Source organism: Chelmon rostratus, chromosome 1, assembly GCF_017976325.1.
Source record: "Chelmon rostratus isolate fCheRos1 chromosome 1, fCheRos1.pri, whole genome shotgun sequence".
Lineage (NCBI taxonomy): Eukaryota > Metazoa > Chordata > Actinopteri > Chaetodontiformes > Chaetodontidae > Chelmon > Chelmon rostratus.
In genome coordinates this window covers 7,670,169-7,691,264 of record NC_055658.1, presented here as the reverse complement: position 1 = coordinate 7,691,264, position 21,096 = coordinate 7,670,169, and the positions used below count along the sequence as shown (strand labels likewise).

General features: G+C 42.9%; 1 protein-coding gene across 1 annotated transcript; it reads left to right on the top strand.

Moving 5' to 3' along the window:
* Positions 1-2,486: 2,486 nt before the first annotated feature.
* Positions 2,487-19,355, top strand: sv2ba (synaptic vesicle glycoprotein 2Ba). Its single transcript, XM_041934382.1, has 13 exons — positions 2,487-2,603; positions 6,389-7,123; positions 11,176-11,356; positions 12,903-13,054; positions 13,621-13,754; positions 14,316-14,405; positions 15,456-15,569; positions 15,662-15,750; positions 15,888-16,052; positions 16,155-16,288; positions 16,580-16,780; positions 16,876-17,035; positions 17,801-19,355. Exons 2-13 carry the CDS (start codon positions 6,649-6,651, stop codon positions 17,982-17,984), a joined length of 2,079 nt encoding a protein of 692 aa, XP_041790316.1. The 5' UTR covers positions 2,487-2,603; positions 6,389-6,648; the 3' UTR covers positions 17,985-19,355.
* Positions 19,356-21,096: the final 1,741 nt, after the last annotated feature.

Genomic DNA, 21,096 nt, shown 5'->3' with positions numbered 1-21,096 from the left:
TCAGGGCGAATAGCGTGTTCGCAGCCAAATGCTAACTTTCTTGTGTGTGTGTGTGGTCACGTGTGTGATTTCACTCTTTATCATTAATATTGACAGGATGTGGGGACTGACTGTTGGGCCTAGATGCTGGATTATTCATCTGGAGAGATCCAAAAGTGTCATGATGGTGCAATGATGAACTGCAGCGTGTGATTGGTGGACAGTGTGTCTGGATGGAGGAGTCAAGGCTGTCAAAGGCGGGGCTTGGAGGAGGGGTTTAATGGAGACTGGTGAAGACAGAGAGTATGGGGGCTAAATTTAGCCAATGGCTCTGCTGGGGTGGAGCTAATCCTCTTTGCACTCGAATTATCTGGCCTTCGGATTAGAGAGCTTTGCCTCTATGCAAGACATCTACTCTCTATAATGATGTCCCATAGCAGGCCGTACCATGTCCCCTGGTGGGGGTGGATGGGTTGGCAGACTTGCTGCTGTAATGATGATGAATTTGTTTAAATGGGCCAAAATCATTATTTACAATATAGTGCAATGGTGTCAATGCCATTTGATAGTGGGGTCCATAGAGTGACGATTATCATATTTTATTGCACATAGTGGACTAAAGTGGACCCCATGATGCATCATACAGTATAATGTAGAGAACAAACCCCCACACTCTGTAATCTTCTCCACAGAATTCTTTGCACTGGAAATGTTTGGTAGTGAGACTTTAACATGCATTGATCAGTAGTTACACAAGTATAAAGTGAACAGCTGTAAACATGTAGAAAGGCTGAAAGTTTGACTTCGTTGGATCAAAGGATGAGTAGTACCACATACTGTCTCACATAACAATTGACACTTACCTCACTGTCTCACTGAGCAGGTAGGGTGGGGGTTTCCAACCTGGAAAGGAAGAAAAACGCAACAAAATACATGTTATGCTTCATTAAAGCATAATTATTTGGTTTTATTTGACTTTCCTCTCATCTCATTTTCCTCTGAACTACAGCCCTTTTACCGTTTCTTTCTTTCTTTCTTTCTTTCTTTTTTATTACCTACCATCTTTTACTTAAGTAAGAGTAGAAATACCACTGCACTGAAAAAATTACTTCACCAAAAGTACAAAAGAATAAGCAATAAAATGTTCTTCGAATATCAAAAGTAAAAGCATGCATCAACAGAATGTATACTATCATATATTATGGATTATGTGTATAAGCATGAAAGCATGATATCAATGTTATAGATGGTCAAAATGGAGATAATTTAAAGATATTTCACAAACAGACTGGGTACTATTGGGGAGTTTCATCTTGAGCTAAAATAATGAATTGATTAATCAGCTCAATAGATGAATTACCGACTGGTTCCAGCTCGTCACTAGTGATCGTCAGCCTTTCTTTCTCTCCTGTGATAGTAAACAGAACGTCTTTGGGTTTGGGACTGTTCATCACACAAAACTAGCAATTTGAAGGAAATTGATTCAGTGATTCAGTGTCTTGCTCTAGCACACTTGCCTTTCATATTACAGGTGTACAGTGTAAACACCTCCAGTAAAAACAAACTACAGAAAGATGCTTTGGTCGAGGGAGGCTGCAGAGAGACACTGGTGAAGGCCACCTGAGGCCTAAGTGATACATCTATATCAAAAGCTTCTTATATTATATCACGTGCCTTCATCTGGGAAGACCCTGGCGTCAGTCCACCATATTATCCAACTGTAACTGCCGTTCTGTCTGCAGCGTCAGGCCTCTTTACTCTCACAGCCAGTATATTTTCTCTATGTAAACCACGGGAATGATACGAGGTGCTGGAGTGCTATGATTATTCATCTCCAGCAGTATTACCTCTCACACACATCCATGATCACCTCTGCACCCACCCAACACCCAACACAATGAACCCCCAGGCCTTCCATCCTGCTTCAAGGGAAGATAGATTCAAGATGGATGAGCAGCAACAGTCGTGAGATATCGACAAGGGCTCATTCTGGCTGGTGTAATTACAGACAACCATTATCTAAATATGCCATCACAGTGCACTACAGTGACGACAGTGGTAGCTGAAAGCGCCTGGTTCAGTGTCTGAATGGAATCTAAAACATGCACACTCTTGGAGATCTCTTGACAATGATTGCAGACCACTGAAGGCCCACATTAAAACCACCATGATGACAAGCATCTGCCACGCTGAAGTGTCCTTGAGCAAAGAAATACAGCATCTCTAGGAGCTCCATGGCAGCTGTCCGGGCAGCCGACAATGACCTCCGACCTCTCTGTAGGTGAGGGATCAAGAGTATCACAATAGATCCTGGAGAGTGTTTCCGGAGTTTGCAGTCACTATCAGTAGAGCCTGTTGCCATTTACACTTGGAGGACTGTACCACTGGGTACCAGAGGTGGGGGGTTGGCTGCAGGGAGCTTCCTGTAGGGATGAGCCCTGGTGAGGGGGGGGGGGATCGTGAGGTTGGATCGTAATCCCTCAGCCTTGGCTGCAGTACGGCCTTAGGATAAACTGACATGTAGGCTTTGGACATATGAAAATGCTACTTGGACTTTAGCAATTTTTTATTTATGCTTGTTTTGTTCAGAAGTCATTTTTTATATTAAGGGAATGCCATATCTGGTAAGACAACTTTTATTTTCCTCCTATCTATTGTGCTATTGAATTAGTTGTTTTGACAGACAAGTTAGCGAGGAAGTGAAAAATGATGTAGACTGAAAAAATATCTGTGGTGCCATAATTTATTTGTCTACTTTACTCATTACTGACAGTGCGTTTCATCTATCAACATTACCATGTACATAATAAAATTCATATATCTAAATAATAAATTCTCATTTTATCAACATTAAGTCACCTGATACTTGATTTAAGCTGATGTGAAGGAAAGAGTATACTCTCATACCAGTTTGAATGTCTTCCATCGCATATGAGAACTCCACTGTCTCTCAGTCTCGCATTTTTCAGTAGCAAAGGTAGTGGCAGGAAAATATCAAAAGTTGCATATTTGTTGAGGCCCAGAATGGCGGCTCTTGCTCCGTAGCTGACCTAGTGACAGTATTTTACTCAGAAACGTGTTGTTAATAAATGTACGTGACAGGTTAGCAGACAGGTCGTCTCCAGAAATCACAGTGGATTGTCGTTTGACCTCTCGAGGTCACAGAGGAGCTGAGATTAAAATGAATTCACAGTTGAGTTATTCCACCAAAGGATACAACACATGTAGTAAAAGCAGTGTAATAGAGGCTTTTTTCAAAAAAACAATACATGCTTTTATCTTAATATCTGTGTCCTCAGTGCAATCAAACCTCTCACCTTGATGTTTAGTGAAGGCTTGGTGGTGCAAGCTGGTGGAAATGAGGAAATAAGACCATGCAGTTACGCTGATGACAACATTTGCAATTTTGGTCATTTTCAAGCAAAGAAAAGCGTTTTTATCAAACAAATGCAGAATAACAATTAATAAAACAATTTAAGTAAAGAAAATTAATTATAAACCTGACTGTGGTAGATAACAAATAAAATATTCTATGAAAAGCAATGGGTCGTAGAGTTGATTAATATTTTTTTTTCCATTTCTATACTTTTCTGATATAATTAAAGCCTACATCCAAGTCTCTGGATGTGCAAATGTGGGTGAAGAAAGTGAGTAAATAAACACTTCCCCAACTCTCAGTAGCTACTGATGGGGTGCCTTTGAGCAATGCACTTACAGCTAATGAAAGGAAGGCAGAGCAAGGCCCCTGGAGCTGTTCTGTGACCAGCAGTGGAAGACTGGGGTTGTACAGCGCGTGCAGGTGACTGGATGAATCAAAATGAGGCCGTAGCTGGAAAAAGTCTTCAAGCACAGGCCTCAGAGCAGCTCAACTGTTGTATCCACCAAAGCCTGTTTCCACATACATTAATATGAAACTCCAGAAGTGTGTCTGGCTGCGTTGCCCTCTGTAGAACACGCTTCAGAAACTGATGAGGTGAAGACGACAGACTTTGGCTCAGTCGAACCAATAAATAATCTGGGCGGTAAAAGGTCACTTTGAAATTGAGATAGCTTTTTGTAAATCACGCGGCGGCCTCTCTGCTTCATGTTTAACCTCAGACTCACATTGATTTTCACGATTCAAAGGAGCTCTTTGACTTTTCAACACCAGGGACTCTCTCAGAGGAAGGCAAATCATGAACTATTCAAAGTCTGCATGGGCACAAATGCTGATTTGACATCTGAGTTTTTGTGTGTGTGTGTGTGTGTTTGGGATGGTCAAGTTGATGCACTGATAAACACAAACTCAGATCAATATTTAGAAGAGAAGGGAGAGGGATGGGGGGACAGAGGGGAGAAGAGTGAGTACAGGCAGCCTAACTGTTATGTAAGCGCCAGCTGTGTGAGTAAAGGCGCTGCAGCAGGATGATGAAAGCAACACCGCTTCCCTCAGCCAGACTGAGCATCCACCCTCTCACTTTCTCCCCTGAATCCTTCATCTATTATTCACGTGAGTGAAGGAAACAGCATGAAACGCTCAGATGATCGTGATCACATCACAGAACAGAAATCCTGCTTGTTACCACTGGAAACAAAACTGATTATCGAACACATTTTAACACTTCAACACTTTGGACTTTCAAAACTACACATCCGAGAGCGGCAGATACATCTCAGTGCTTCAATCCAGACTCCATAATCCACAGCCGCTGTCGGCCACCTCCATGACTTTCGTGATGAGACAATAATGTTGGGCAAAATGAAAAAAAAAAACTGCGGTCTTAATCTGGATTAAATTACAGTGTTCGTCATCCTGGCTCCAAACCAGGACAAACCAACCCAACCCAAACCAACCTCCCACTTGTGGGATGATAAGACGACAGTTGTTTCTGGATGTACATGACAAGTGATGAGCATTTGAAGGAAGTGACATCCAAGAAATGATTTAAATCTGTGGGAATAAAAACTGAATGTACCATTAATATAAAAAAAATATCTGTACTACATGGACAGAAGGAACATTTTAACGTGATGTAACTTGTGTCCTTTTCAGGCAACATGTTAACATTGTTTTAGAGATATTCTGTAAAAAAAATGCTAATGACTCCCAAAATGACAGATATCACCAGTGGAGACGACCAGCGACAGGCCAGTATGACGAAGGCGACGGTCATTGGACCGGACCTTCATCAGCATTCGCTAATGTTGTGAAACAGTTGCAGTTTGCTTAGGTTTAGGTACCAAGACTACTTGGTCAGCTTTGGGAAAAGATCATGGTGTTAAAACAAGCATGTTTCTGTCATGTATGTGACATAATTTAAATTCATCACGTAAGTTAAAATATGATGTCACACGGGACGGCAGTCCTGGGTGAAGAGTGACATTACTGGCTCAGCTGACTGACTCTTTGCTACTGCTAGTAGCTTTTAGCAGCATTTTTAGGTTTTGCCATTATTCATAATAAATTTGGGGGAAATTGAGGTTAAATCAAGATTTGTGTTACTTTACAGTTTAATATTGTGACTGTGAAATGAAACACTTTCTCATGAATCGTGTGGTGTGTTGCATTCAGCTGTGCAGCTTGATTGTCTGTCACAAAGCGTTTCCGCAATACGTCATCATTTGTTATCTCTAAATTACAGAGGATCCAGCCTCAGGCTAGCCATTTTCTTGATTTTGTGAGAACATGTCCCTGACTTCTCTGTGCAACTCCTTTAATCATGTCAGTAATGCATGTGACAGGAAGCAAAATTCCTGAAATGCAATGTAATTTGTTATTGTCTTCCTGTTGGTCCCTCTGGCTTCTAGCTGCTATGAAGCTCGAGACAGATCTGAGCGTGCCACTGTTGCAGCAGTGCTATGTGATGGATCAAAATGGCGCCAGAGCATGTGAGCGGGGAGACGAGGAGATTATCTGGTTGTGTGGTGACACGCAGACTACAAGGGAGACTCAGTCCTGAACTGCTTTTCCTGCCACACTTTTGATTTCTCACCAGAATAATAACCTGCATTTGTTTACGGCCGGAAGTCCTTTATAGGTACTAATATATAACATATTTAGATTAGATTGACAGAAAAGGGAACTGAAGCAAAATAACAAAAAATAATAACTGTGGAAGTGAAGTCAAAAACAACAAAGAAGTACTTTCTTTTTCTTTGTCTTCTATAAATGACATGACATATTGTCAGCAAATGACATTATGTTTTTATAGATTTTCTCTCTCGGACTTGGTCCTTGGTTAAGGGTCAAAGGTCATGATGTGCCCTTAATGTTTTCAGAATATAAATATTGTGACTGTAATTGTGACTTGACTTGGCAGGCCCCAAGCCGTGCCACAGGGGACTGTTGCATTGCACTGACTCTGCTTTATGATTGCATTCATCTTTGCTGTTATGCTGTTTGTGATGGGCTGTGTGCATTGTGTTTTAGGTTCAGCATGCAGCACTGTGCAAATCAAGGAAGGCAATAGTCTTTCAGCGCAGCCGTTGAGGCCTTAAATCTGAGATCGAGCCACAGAATACCTGCAGTTTGCATTCAACACCTAGAATCCAGGAGATCTCAGCAACACTGAGAGCAACTCACAGCTGCTTGGGAGGATTATGCCATTATAGCCGACGAGTAGAGCTTCCTCAGAGTACGACGGCTACAAGGCAAAGTCTGTCTTGCTCTGTTTACGCCCAGCAGGAACCATGGATGACCCCTATCACAACAACGTGAACCAGCAGGTGACAGAGGGTGGAGAATACACCTACACCCAGGATGGAGGGCAGGATGGCTACCCTTACCAGACGGACTACCCTCCACAGGAGGAGGATGCAGCTAGCGATGCCACCGAGGGCGCAGATGATGATGAGCAGATGTATGAGGGGGAGTACCAGGGCATCCCCCACCCCGACGAGATCAAGGAGGCGCGACGGGCAGCTCGGCTGGAGGCCAGGAGAAAAGCCCGTCTAGCTGGCCAGCAGGAAGAAGAGGAGGAATCCCTGCCAGACCAGTACGAGACCATCATGGAGGACTGCGGCCATGGACGCTTCCAGTGGATGCTCTTCTTCGTGCTGGGCCTGGCACTAATGGCTGACGGCGTGGACGGCTTCGTGGTGGGCTTCGTCCTGCCCAGTGCAGAGAAGGACATGTGCATATCCAACTCCAACAAAGGACTGCTGGGTAAGTGGCAGCAAAGGGAGGGAAGATAAACAGGGTTTCTGCCGAGTGTATGTGGTGAAAACTTGCTTCAGGTGTTGTTTGAAAAATGAAATCTCCACCTTTTGAAAACTGGTAAGGGAAAGGCTTTTCATTTCAACCGATTCTGTTTCTGTGCATAGAATAGTTAAAAAAAAAAAAAAAAACTCAACAAGACTAAATGTCTGCAGCCATGCTAGCAGCTCCCCGAGCCAGCACTGAGGTGCACTGGTGCTTCGAGCTAAATGCACGCTGATGTTAGGCAGCTATAATGTTTACCATGCCAGTTTAGTTTGGTGTGTTAGCATGCTAATGTTTGCTAATTAGAACCAAGAGCGAAGTACACCGGAACACGATGGGGATGTCATTAGTTCTGCAGGTATGCAGTTATGAAACATGGTGCTAGAGGAAAAGCCGGGGGATCACCAGAGTTACTACAATCCATCCTAATGGGAACATGAATATCTGGACCGAATTTCATGACAACCCATCCAGTAGTCGTTGAGGGAACTCAAAAGCCACAAATCTCAGGGGATCAAAGTCAATAGAGCGCCAAACAGGCACTGTTCTAGGTGTTCTTAACTGTACCCAGAGATGAGGAACTCGTCAGTGAAAAGTGAAATTCTGTTGTGCTTGGCTGAAGCAAAAACCTTCATGTGCTCTTGATGGCACATGGTTGCAGACCACTGCATCAGACACAAATATCCCTCAGCTGCTGGGACAGATTAGAGGAAAAGGCTTGGATCATTCTAGGCAGATGCAAATATTACAAACATAACCAGCACTGTGTGTAATGATAGGGTATGGCTCCATTGTGAGCCACCAGATTGAGTCGCCAGATAGTGAGCCTTGGCACTGTAACTACAAGTGTCTGGAAGTTGACCTGAGGGATGCATCGCCACATGTTAATCGTTTAATTACGTTCGATACCAGGCAGAGAAATAGGCGCCTGCGTTCAATATGCATTGAATGTTACTGTGTATTAAGAATGATTTGTCCTTTGCTAAGCTTCACTTGTTCCCAAAAATTGTACCACAACGGTGAACATGCCAAAAAAAAAAGATACTGAAATTTGTATGCAGCGTAGCACCAACTTACTGGGAAATGTATCTTGAAAACGTCTGCGCCTCACTTTCTGTGCAGACAACTAAACTGCAAATTAAAGCCCCTCACCTTATTTCCCAGGCCTTGAGGGTAGCCTAGCGATGTGGCAGATTGCACATCGCTCATTTCATCTTAACAACAGGCTCCTGGGATGAGGCATTGCGAGAGATTGATGAGGAACCCGGTGGTGATCGTATTCAGTCTGTGTTCCCAGGCTAATATGGAGCATGTTGCAGCAGTCAGAGAGCCTGGCGACCTGCAGCGCCCGGTGCAGAGCTGTCAGATACGCTTCAGGCCTCTGACAGTCTCTGGTAGCGGGAGGAAGGCCTGGCGAAAATGAAATCACAGCGTCTGTGCGGAGCGGGAGGGGGGCACTGATCATTGGTGGAGAATATGAAGTAGATCTGCAGAATGATCCTATCTGATTCCGGCTCATGCTCTGTTCACCAGACTCACGGGAGCAGAAATCTGTTTAATCTTAACTTTTTATCTAGGATGCCACATAGACTCCCATACCTTTTGTTAAAAAGAGGAGGCTGGTTGGTGCACTTACCTTTAATGGTGCTTTTATTGTTTAATCTATAGAGAGAAAATACAAGACGGTTATGGCGGGAGACCCGATGCTGGCAGGTTTTAAATCTCAGGCTTGATGAGATTTAACCAAATGTCTTAAGGATATTGCAAAACTTGCAGTTAATGCACTTCTGCTATAAAACTAGAACTGCAATTAAAAAGGTCATCCATAAATTATGAGATGGCTTTTAATGATGTTTTCCTGTTGCTATAGAGATAATCTGCTTGGCACTGGCCTGGTGCTCTGTACGTTGGTGCTTGGCATTCATTAGGTAGGAATGAGTTTGTTTATGAATCCATACATGCAGACATATGTTTCTGAGTCAGAAGTATTCATGCAGTGTAGAGTGTGCCAACTGATGATTTTTTGCATAACATTTTCTAATTTGAGATATATCGGATTGTTTTTGTTCTTTGTGAAATCAAATCTTTTCCAGTTGACGTCATGATAAAACAGACTCTTGATCATGTGTCAGGTTTAGATCTTTTACTCTTAAATCGAAACATATTAGCAAGCTTATGCTGGTTTTGTCAGTTAACTTGTTTGTTAGTTAGCTACACAACACCTAACAGTTACAAATATCACTGTGTGGGAACTTGCTTGTGCAGCGCAGCCTGTTTTGATGTATTGATGCATAGAATTTCCACTTAGTAAACATGTTACTGGCTAAGTCTGAATTTATGATTAGCTGGTGCAGAGACTAGAAATTCAAGCAGTGGTGTTCAGTCAGTCTGGCATAGAGAATAGCAGAAGTGAAATACAAGGTGGGGCAGGTTGTTATCTAAAGGCTTTTTGTTGTTATCTAGCCATTTTGGAAAACATTGTCCAGTATTCAGAAAACACGTGATATTTTGCAAAGTGGCGTCCTGTTGTTTCAGGTAAAGAAATGGAGCTGATGTTGCAGCATTAGCAGGGAGCTCCATTTCTTCATTGTTTCATATTGAAAAAAGCCTTGCATCTGTTTTAATTATGTGCACAGGTTTAGCATTTCTTTAGACAGCACATATCGTGTGTTTGGAGGAGGCATGCTCTGCAACTCTGCAGCTTTTTCCACTAGATTTGCTGTCTCTTCATCTGAATGTGCTAAATGCACTAACAGTGCTTTCACATTTAATACTGCAAGAAAAAGGAAAAGTCCTCTTTCCCCTCCAGGGACTCGGAGTCTTCGCTGTGCTCAAGGACACCTTAACAGGCAGACAGAAGCTTGTTGCTGCAGGGGTGGATCCTGGGCCTCCACTGAAGGACAGGATTTCTAATCACAAGGCCACCCTGTCAACTTGTCCGTGCATATATCCAAGGCATACACATGCCTCCAAGCAACAACTAGGCCATGATATTAGGTGACATGTTAGCCTTGACTCGTTGTCTCGCGGTGCCCTGAGCAGTCTCTTGTTGAATGAGTTAGGGAAGTGCAGCTTGGCGTGTGGAGCACCGGAGCATTTGGATAGTCTAGTAATCCACAGGGAAGGTGCACACCATGGCTCCACGTGCCGTTAAGCTGCTTAGTCCCACTGTAATTAGGGCTGTGTGTAGTAAAAACACCGAGCAGGCAGGAGGTTTAAACAACACGGTGAAGAGGTTTGCCGATGTTGCAGGTTAGAGTCCTGACACCGACAGCAGGAGAGAGCATATTACTCTCCCCAGAGACATAAAAAGGAAGCATATAATCATTATTATCTGCTGGGTGCAGTCATGGACAAGGGCTGTTGCCTTACAAGAAAAAGAAATGGCAGAGTAGACCTCCTGCCTTGTGCATGCTGCGATGGGCTCCACACCGCTGTGCCTCAGAGTGAGATTCTGCAGGTAAAATGTCAAAAAAGATAGCTCTGGTAACAGCGGAGACGACTGGAGGATCACATGTGAACAAAGCTGGGAGCAGATTTAAATGTATGGAAAGTGAAGACTGTGGAAGTGAATCACTTAGAGATGCCTCAAAATCATGAAGGCCGTTATTTCTCAGTCTTTGATGGAACAGTTTTATCAGTCAGGGTATATTTTCCGGCATGTCTGTGAATATTCGAAAGTGTTGATCAGAGCATGCATGTTAGGATGAGTCGCACGGAATTAGAGTAGAAAGTGATGGTTTCTCTGTTCCTCTGAGTTCATACAAGGGTAAAGGGAGCCCCCTGGTGGAGATCAGGACTCCTGGCCTTGTTTTTTCTTTTATTATTTATTTACAGATCTACTATAGTTGCTCCTTCCAGTGAGACTTGTGTCTACGTATGCAAATGCATGCATCTCTAGAGCCGACACTGTGCATTTAATTGAGCGCACGTGTGCATTATGGGGGTAAAATCTATAACTTTTTAAGGTCAAATGCCTGCATCTGATGTTTGTGTTTGTGTGTGTGTGTTGGCAGGTCTGCTGGTGTATGTAGCCATGATGGTGGGGGCATTGGTGTGGGGGGGTCTGTGTGATAAGATGGGGAGGAGGAAGTGTCTGATCTACGTCCTCGCCATCGACCTGGTCTTCTCCTTCCTGTCCTGCTTCGCTCAGGGCTACGGCTTCTTCCTCTTCTTCAGGTTCTGCTCCGGCTTTGGGTGAGACACATTCACACGCATGTTCACATTTAAACTCATGGTCACATTTACATTTGCCTGGCCTGAACAAAAGACAGCACGACTGGCTGTATCAGTAGAATGACTGACCTTTTCCAAAAGTAATCCTTTTAATGGAAGCAAGCTTCTCCATAACATTCAGGGGAAAAAGCACATCCCTGTAATTGTTTTTGAGGATCTTTGTTCCAAAATAAGATACCTGACATTTAAGTAAGATGAGTAATAGGCAGCACTACCATTAAAACAAAGTTCCTGAGGTACTTAGAGGACAAGAAGAGCAGTCCACTCACTTGTGAGTTGATATTCCTCAGCAGTATAACACATTTACATTGCATGTTGCACACAAGGACATTTCTGTTTATTTACTTCTATAGCGCATTTCTTTATTATATCAGTTTAAACAAGTGAACAATGCTCTTTGCTTGTTTTTAATTTGAGTTTTATTGCTGACTTCCTGCTATCATCAGCACCTCGGTGCTGCACGCAGATTGATTTTGGAGCTATCAAAGACACATTTCTTTTGATAACGATTGCGCCGTGCGTGTACCCAGACCCGCAATATTGATGTCTGAGCTCTTTGCTAATCCAAAAAATACAAGGTCACCAAAAGACAACGTTCAGCTGCTGCTGATTCACTGTGATAATGAGCCCCATGTCAGTCATTAACGCTCACATCTGCAGAAGACCTGTGCCCGTTTTGCTGGCTTCACAAAACATAAAGAGCAGGCAGACTCTACGACGGGAAGATTTCCCATCATGATAAAACAAGAGAGAGGCCTTCTAAAATGCCAATGATTGTGTTGATGTTGTACACACAGTGGGAAGAGTTTTGCTGTCCCTCATGTAATGTGTAATGTGTATATGGTTATGTGTTTCACTGTTTTGTCTGTCAATCAACCAGTGTGGCCCTGACAGACACTCCTGATCAGCAGCAGACAACATTCAGTCAACCTTTTCCCTGATATTAAACATATTAAGAACTGGTCTCTGCGGGCTTAGCATCATCCTGAATACTGACAGCACCTCTGACAAAACTGAAGCCCAAAAACAAACCAGAAACTGTTCAGTTGCTGCCAGCAGTTCTTCATTATCTCAGGAAATGCATTTCATTATAAGTATTCAGGACTCTCACCACTGTGGGTGTTAATTTGGAGGTTTTGATTGCCGCTTCAGTGATGGATGAACTGAAGCTGTTTTTGTACAACAGAGAACATTTGCAACATAAATTGTCATAATAAACATTTACGGCTTGCTCATAAACCTTTATGCTTGGCTATTTGTTTGCTGTTAAAGAGTCAGTTTACTCTGAATTACAAAAACGTGCTGTTGGCAGTTTTCATGGGAACTATTTCTTCAGTACAAAGTAGTTCCGATGAAAATGAAAGGTCTGTTGATTATCCAGAGTATCCGGGAAATTGTGTCTAAAGACGTATTGCTGCTGAGTCTTTTAAATGTCATATTTAATGTGTTGAGCACTACAAATTAAATTCCATGCAATAAAAGGGCTTCCTTGCGATTCCTCCCCCAGAATTGGTGGCTCCATCCCGATAGTCTACACTTACTTCACCGAGTTCCTGCAGATGGATAAACGTGGAGAACATCTGAGCTGGCTCTGCATGTTCTGGATGCTGGGAGGCCTGTACGCCTCCTTCACTGCCTGGGGGATCATCCCTCACTATGGTAGCACACACACACACACACACACACACACACACACACACACACACACACACACACACACACACACATTTACAGAACAGTCTTTGTGATCAGTCTGTTGGCAAACATAGACTTTTATCAAATTTTAGTTCACCAGAGGAGCATTTTCTTGTTTGACATGTGCTTCTTTTTCTTCTTAGTCTGCATGAACAACAGGATGTGGCTAAATTAATTTGTTACATCCTCTTTCTGCTTGCTAATATGCCTCATCTTGAGAAGCTGTCCCAGAAATTACCTCCTAAATATGAATAATTTACATTCAAATATGCAAAAACCTTGCCACCATCAGGAAAATGAACGCACAGTTGCTGTGTGGACCGTAATTGACTTTCAACTATTGAATCCAGTTAATGTTTCAAACAACTCATGCAAAGATAGCCACATTGGTGTATAATACATTGTGCATCTATATAAAATGACAAGATGATTTTTGTTCCACTCTGGTAATAAAGTGACTTGGACATTAAAATATTCCAGAAGGCCGGGTCTTGAAATATTAACATGCTCCTTACTGGATGATTTTCCAGGCTGGGGCTTCGCCATCGGTACCGAGTTCCAGATCCACAGCTGGAGGTTATTCATTTTCGTGTGTCTCTTCCCTGCACTGGCTGCACTCGTCGGACTCGTCTTTATGCCGGAGAGCCCTCGTTTTCTCCTGGAGGTCAGATCAAGTGTTGCCAGACTAACAACATTAAGATATGTGGTTTTATTGTCTGCTTCAACTGTAAAACACAAAACACATTTATCTGCAGTGCTAATACAGGATGGGTCAAGAATAACCAGCAAAATATTGAGATGCATGCTCTCGGTTGTTATATTCATTATGTCAGTGTACAGTATTGAGCATCAAGCTGTAATTGGTTTAAAATGTTGAGTCATCAGCCACCACAGCAACATCCCACTGCTGTGCAAAGGTAGCGAAAGGCTGCTAAGGCACCACCAGGACAGCACCCACCCCTTCCAGCACATTGTGAGCCCTTTAACCACATGTGGTATTGTGTTTGTATGTTACAGCAGGGCTGCTCCAACATGTTGATATCACACATTTCCCCATCTGATAAGAGGCAGACCTCATGGGAACGCTGTTGCTCAGCTGCATCTGGCTGCAGTGTGTGTGGGAAATGAAGGTGCCACAAACCCCGAGAGGTTTCACAGAACCCTCTTGAAATCGTTGGTTGTGTGGACATTCATGTGCGTATGTGTATGTGTGTGCTTTGTTCAGAACGCCCGACATGATGAGGCGTGGATGATCCTGCGTCAAGTTCATGACACCAACTGGAAGGCCAAGGGGGAGCCAGAGAGAGTCTTCACTGTAAGCCTTTATTGTTGACAGCAGTGCAGTTTTGCCCGGTCACTCACCATCAGTTGTCTAATTTGGCAGTTCATTAATTTATTCAGTAAATGGAAGCAGGTTGTTACATCTGAACCTCAGCTATCATGAATAATACCATCTATGGTACCATTTATGGTTCATACCATCTGAGAACGTTATTGTTTCTGCCACTTTTTCTGCCGTGATCTCAGAATGAATGAAGACGTAATCTCATAGAGTGTGGCCATGCTTGTGCCCTCTAGTGGTATCCACTAGTAACACGAATAGTTCAATGCAGTCGGTTGTCTATGCAAACATGTGGTTAAAAGATATTTCTCCAACCTACACTGGCATGCACAACAAGCTTTTTCACAGTTTTGACGGGAGGAAAAGTGCAATTAATATCATCAACTGTGGCTGTACCAGGAGTTCCAGTCCCTGCTGTTGTGCATGCTGGGCCACTTAAATGGAATGCAGCCATCATTAATGTTCTTGTTTTCACCGGGGCATATCCTACTGTGACAAGTCTAAATGTGTAAAAAGTAATTAGGAAGAAAATTATATCATTTTTTTTACCCCATTTTAATTTGGCAGCAACATTTCATAGTCAAAGACTGATATCTGTCTGTGCTGTTAGTGAAGAACAGTGTCATACATGAATTAATTGTATTTTAAACGTCACAAACGTCACATTTTACATGGATGGAGAGAATCCATGGTGAAAGTTATCTCAGGAGTTTTATTAAATAGGTGGAACTCATCAAGCCAGAGAAGCAAAGGTGTAAACTGTAATAAACAGTTACTAATGGCTGATTTCCATTTAGCTGCTTCAGTTTCAGGGTTCTACTATTGCGGCTCACTGGAGCCAGCATTAATGTTATCAGTGACAAAAAGGCCGTAGCAAGACGATCCTAACACTCAAATAAAAGAAAAAAATATATATTTTCATTGAGCCTTGTTTAAAATCTTTAAATCAAATAGATTGCTCATTGTTCTGATGTGAAGATGAAGTCATTTTTTACATGTCTGAACTCCTCTGTCTTTGTGAAGGTGACGAACATTAAGGCTCCACAAACCCAGGAGGATGAGTTCATAGAGATCCAGAGTGACACCGGGACTGCCTTCCAGCGCTGGACCGTCAGACATGTGACCATGCTGCAACAGGTCTGCATATCACTCCGACACCAGGCCGAAACAGAGCAGAGAACGAGCCTACGTGACTATCTTAAGTGTCTGTCTGTCTGTCCCTCTTTCAGGTGATGGCTAACATGATGTCGCTGTCAGCTCCAGAGCTCAGACTGCAAGGCCTCTTCCTGGTTATTGTCTGGTTCTGCTTGGCTTTCAGGTAGCAACTATGCGATTCAGGCTGTATACCCACATTGAGATCCAAAGCAGAGCTAAAATAAAAACTTCACTTAGCCCTGCGATTGCATCCTGCTGCACAGATCACTTCATTTTTATGTGCATTTCTCTGTGTACCAGCTACCACGGGCTGGGAGTGTGGTTCCCCGATATGATCAAATACATGCAGTACGAGGAGTACGAGTCCAAGGTCAGAGTGTTCCACCGAGAGCGGGTCGAGCGTTTCCACTTCAACTTCTCTCTGGTCAACCAGATCCACCGCGAAGGAGAGTACATCCATGACAAGTACGATTTCTCAACACCTACACACAACACTAATACATGCATATATATTTGGCTGTGTTTTGGTCATGCTCTTTGTTGAGAGATTCCCTCTCTTTCTTTTAGGTTTGCAAACATTGAGATTAAATCTGTGAAGTTTGAGGATTCCCTGTTTGAAAACTGCTACTTTGAGGATGTCAAGTCAACCAACACCTTCTTTGAGAACTGCACCATCAAAAATACTGTCTTCTATAACACAGGTATCATGCAGACGTAGTAATGAATGATCATAATAAAATTTTGATAGCACTTTTATATTGCTGTCTCCTTTAGGGATCATTATGGGATCAATAAAATATTAGTGGTATAAAATATACATTTGAACATTAATGCTGCACTCAAACAGTCATCTTAGTCAAAGCATTAACACTTTGCAAGATGTTTATCGTCCAGCACTACGACGATAAAACTTCTGCTCACAGCCTGATGAAAAAAATGCAAACCAAAGCCTGTTAGCGTCAGCTCCCTCTCCATCCCTCTGTTCTCTGCAGACCTCTGGCAGGAAAAGTTCAAAGACTGTCGAATGGAGAACACCACCTTCCTCCACCCGAAGAAAGGCTGCCATCTGAACTTCCAGGAGGAGAACGACATTGTCATCTACATGGTCAGCTTCCTGGGCAGTTTGGCTGTGTTGCCTGGCAACATTATCTCAGCTTTGTTCATGGACAAGATAGGAAGAATCCGAATAATAGGTGAGACCAGCAGAACGTGTAAATCTTGTACACGGTAACCCTGTATGGGGTATGTCTGACATGTTTCAGTGCGTCATCATTCGTCCTCTTTCTAGGTGGTTCTATGTTGGCGTCGTCTGCCTGCACCTTCCTGTTGCTGCTAAGTTTCAGTCAAGGAGCTGTTATATGTTGGCAGTGTCTCTTCTATGGCGCCAGCGTGGCGGCCTGGAATGGACTCGAGGTCATTTCTGTGGAACTCTACCCCTCCTCCAAAAGGTACAGTCCTCTACACCAAACTCTGCACCACTGAAGGAATCATCTCAGCTCATTTCTAATCCTTTCCTGTCAGGTTTGTCCCAATTAACCGTTCGCTAAAACCCCTCACCCAGACATAGCTTGGCAACCTGTGAGTTTCCTTCCACGCATGCTTTTGTACAGTAAGCAAACAAGGTAATGTTTAAAAAAATAGTGTAACATCAAAAGTCAGGCGGAGACGAAGCTTCAACCAACACACAGCATTAACTAATTAGCGGATGATAACTTATTAATTACAGTTTGTGACAGTTGTCCCTTTTCCTGTGAAGGTTGATGGTCATAGAAATGAGAAACCTGTTGACTTTTGAATGGATCGTTTTAGAAATGACTTTGTGTTTCACCTGGATAAAATCTGATCTTTGGAGCTTTTGGAAACTGCGGATGTGCCTTGCTTGAATTAAGGGCTGTGGGACTTTGTGAACAACCAATTGAACACCTCTGTTAAAAGCCACATGCTGATTTAAAGGGTAGAGTCAGGCTACTCTCTTGGGCCGAAAGGTACAGGACTGGAATTTAATAGGAAATCTCATTCAGCTGGACAAAGACCACAAGTCACCTGATATGATGTCTCATTTTTGCCAGCACACTTACAACATTTGCATTCTTACACAGTTTTTATATGTTTCTGCAATTCAGTGTCACCATTATATACACCCTGCTGTCACACACCTGCCAGTCATGTAAACTTATTTAATCTAATCTTTGTCTCCCTGTTGGACTCTGCAGAGGGACAGCGTTCGGTATCCTGAATGGGATCTGTAAGTTTGCGGCCATCATTGCCAGCTTCATCTTTGCAGCCTTCATCGGCATCACTAAGATCATCCCCATCTTCCTGGCCTTCTCCGCCCTCGTCTGCGGAGGCCTGGTAGCTCTAAAGCTGCCTGAAACCCGGGAGAAAATCCTCTCTTGAAAAGCCAAACTCCTGCATCCTCCGGCCCTAACAACAGTACCGCTGTGGGGAAAGCTTTTTGGGAAAGTGTCAGCTTAAACTGAAACGGAGAGACGAGGAAGGAAGGCCACGCTGTGCTAGCTGTGTTTATGAGTCTGCCATGATTAAAAATCTTGAAAACCTGTCTGGTTGCCTATGTGAACCTGTGGTTGCTTTCTATTCCCTCTGTAAGCTCCTCAGGCTGCCCAGCATGTCTGTCACATCGTATAAAACTAGTGTTTGTCATTTCCTTCTTATCATTTACTGCCCATCCTCTGTTGACACACACACACAGACACACACACACCCACACACACACACAGTGTAGCAGCATTTGTTTTGTTTGAGGTTTGTGTAATGGAAAGATTAATATGAGATGAAAATGTGTCTGTACTTGAAAGGTGATGTAGTTCATGTTACCATGTTGTGCTTTGAGTTCATTCCCTGCTGGAGAAAAGGAAAGACAGAAGACTTATGGTCATAACTTGAATTGGATTTGAATCCTGTTGCATTCGCTGCCAAGGCTCAGCAGCAATATTACTGCTGGAGTTGTTATTCGGAGAAAACACCTCTCTCATTCACCCAGTTTCTATTTATTCTGCACTGTCCTGTGCTGCATTTATTCTTCTTTAGTTCACATAGTTGCTTGCTTTGTTCTCTCTAAACATAAACCCGGATTGACCATTTTATTAAATGTAGCAGCTTTTTTTTTAATCCATTCCACTGCTGTTCATCTCCCAGCTGATCCAAATCCAACCTGAAAAGGTAACCAGATTGTCCTCCTGTTTGTCGTCTTGTCCTCGACTGAGACGCTGTGTCTCTTTTGAATTGTAGAGCTGTGTTCTGTTGGTGGTGATAACTTAGAGTCAGAGTCTTACCTGTCACACCTTGCCATGACAACGTGTAAGGAATTGTTCTGTCTGTCTGTCAATTTATTTTTTGTCTTTTTTCTAAAAAAGAGAATGATGTGAAAGTGTGAGATTAGATGTTTTGATATGATGCTCTCATTCTAACGTTCTGATGAAGAACAGTTTTACAGAACCTGCTGCGTTTCTGACAACATGTGTCAAGATTTCTAAGGAGCATGTTACTTTTTTGGCATGACTGCGCTCTGTATGTGTGTGTGTGTGTGCGTGTGTTTGGGGGTGTGTGTGAGTGCATGGTTGTTATCCACATGTCTGTGAATTTACTGAAACAAAACAGTCTGACTACCATTACTATATTTGTTGTTGTACATACTGTAGACCTGTGTACATTAGTTGTAAAATAGTAGCTCCATCATGACTTGAATAAAGCTGAGGGCTTATGATCCAGTTTCCTGGTTAATGGTGGATGCAGAAAGTGCAGCGAACATATGAAACACGTAATAAACTTTGGATGTTAGAGAGACTCAGATTTGACTTTTTGGGAACTATGAGAGTTCAATGAGAAGGTAGCACTCCCATGTCTGAGCGTTAAGTTTCGTGCTAGAACCAGCAGCCAGCTTACTTTAGCATAAATATTGGGGTGAAAAGGTAATCAGCTTGGATAGCTCTGTCCAGAAGTAACAAAGTCTGCCTACCAGCACCTGTGACTGTGTGTTCAGTCAGAACATGCAGTGAATTCTGGAGGCTGGGTGATTCACCCTCAGAGCTATCCATTGACGGATGCACACACACAAGTTGAAAATGTTTCAACAGCTAGCAGAAAGAAGTGGAGCTGGTGATTGTGGAGTTCAGTCAGTTTGAGGTGAACACAAACCCAACACAAAGGCACTCTCCTGCTAATGCAGCCTGTCTGCTGCCAGCATAGACAGACACAAGTGGACAGCTACTGGTCTGAAAAGTGAAGCAAACCTGCACTCTTCCTAATGACCAGCAGGGGGCGACCCCATGGGTGCAAAAAGAGGTCCAACTGTATCTAAGCTTGTGAGAGAAGGATCCTACTTCTCACTTGATTATTTACCTCAGTAAGCAGTTTCCTAATGAGTTTAAGGTCTCAATCACTAGTGTCAAGCCTTTTTCAATACAGCATGATGTTCATTTTGTGAATTATGGTACCATTTAGAGTAAAATAGATGATAAAGTAGCATGCTTTAGGGCGTGTCTACCTTGCGATTGACAAGTAGCTACTGCAGTGTGTGCATCAGGCCCGCAGTCAGATCCAGTCAGGATAGAGGTGTAGTAATATGCATCCTCCCCAGCTCCACCCTTTCGTCCAAATATGATCAGTTCTGGCTTTCAAAAAACCAAGATGGCGATGTCCGGAATGCCAAACTTATTTCTTGGCTGGGCACAATGATGTTTTTACTTCTGGACAGAGCGAGGCTAATTGTTTCCCCCAGTTACCTGTGCTAAGCTGCTGGTGTCTACCATATAAACAAATCAATATTCCCATAATGTTGAACTAGTCCTTTTTATGTGATCTGACAAATATCTAATGCAAAATCACATGATGTCATTGTGACTTTTCATTGGTCCTCAAGAGGTGCAAAGATGTCAGGGCTGATAAAGCAGAAAACATTGAAAACAGTTGAGATGAAACAGATGAAACTTTGCTTTCAAAGGACAGAACACCTGGAATATTTACAATGAAAAAGGCACAAATACTGGGGGGAAGGTTTAGAATATATTGAGTTAGTGGACGAGAAGAACTTTCAGATTGTGGTAAATTTTATGTGACATAAGAATGATAATAAAAATTAAATTGTATTTATCCTGAATTCACTTTGTCAAGATGAATCTCTGACACAGTCCTGATTGCTTTCTACAAGCAGCTTCTAACATGTTACGTGTTATCTTTCAGCCATGATAGGAGCGAGTGGGAACTGAATATGGAGCTGAACTGTTCCCATGTCAGGGGCAGCTGTGTTTCGGGGGGGTTAGTGAGTAGGGCTTGTAAAAACATGGTGGCACAAAAGTGTGAGCAAGTGCTGTTAGTAGGAGGATGTGTTTACTCTGGCTGAGGTGTGAAAGACACTCTGCTGATCTGTCCACCAGGTTTACCTGGATGTCAGACTAGAGGCCAGCGAGCAGAAGACACACACTGTCTGGAATTAATGCTGTAATGTGATCCAGTTTGATTTGAGTGGGGCATCAGCTTAGCTCAAATCTGC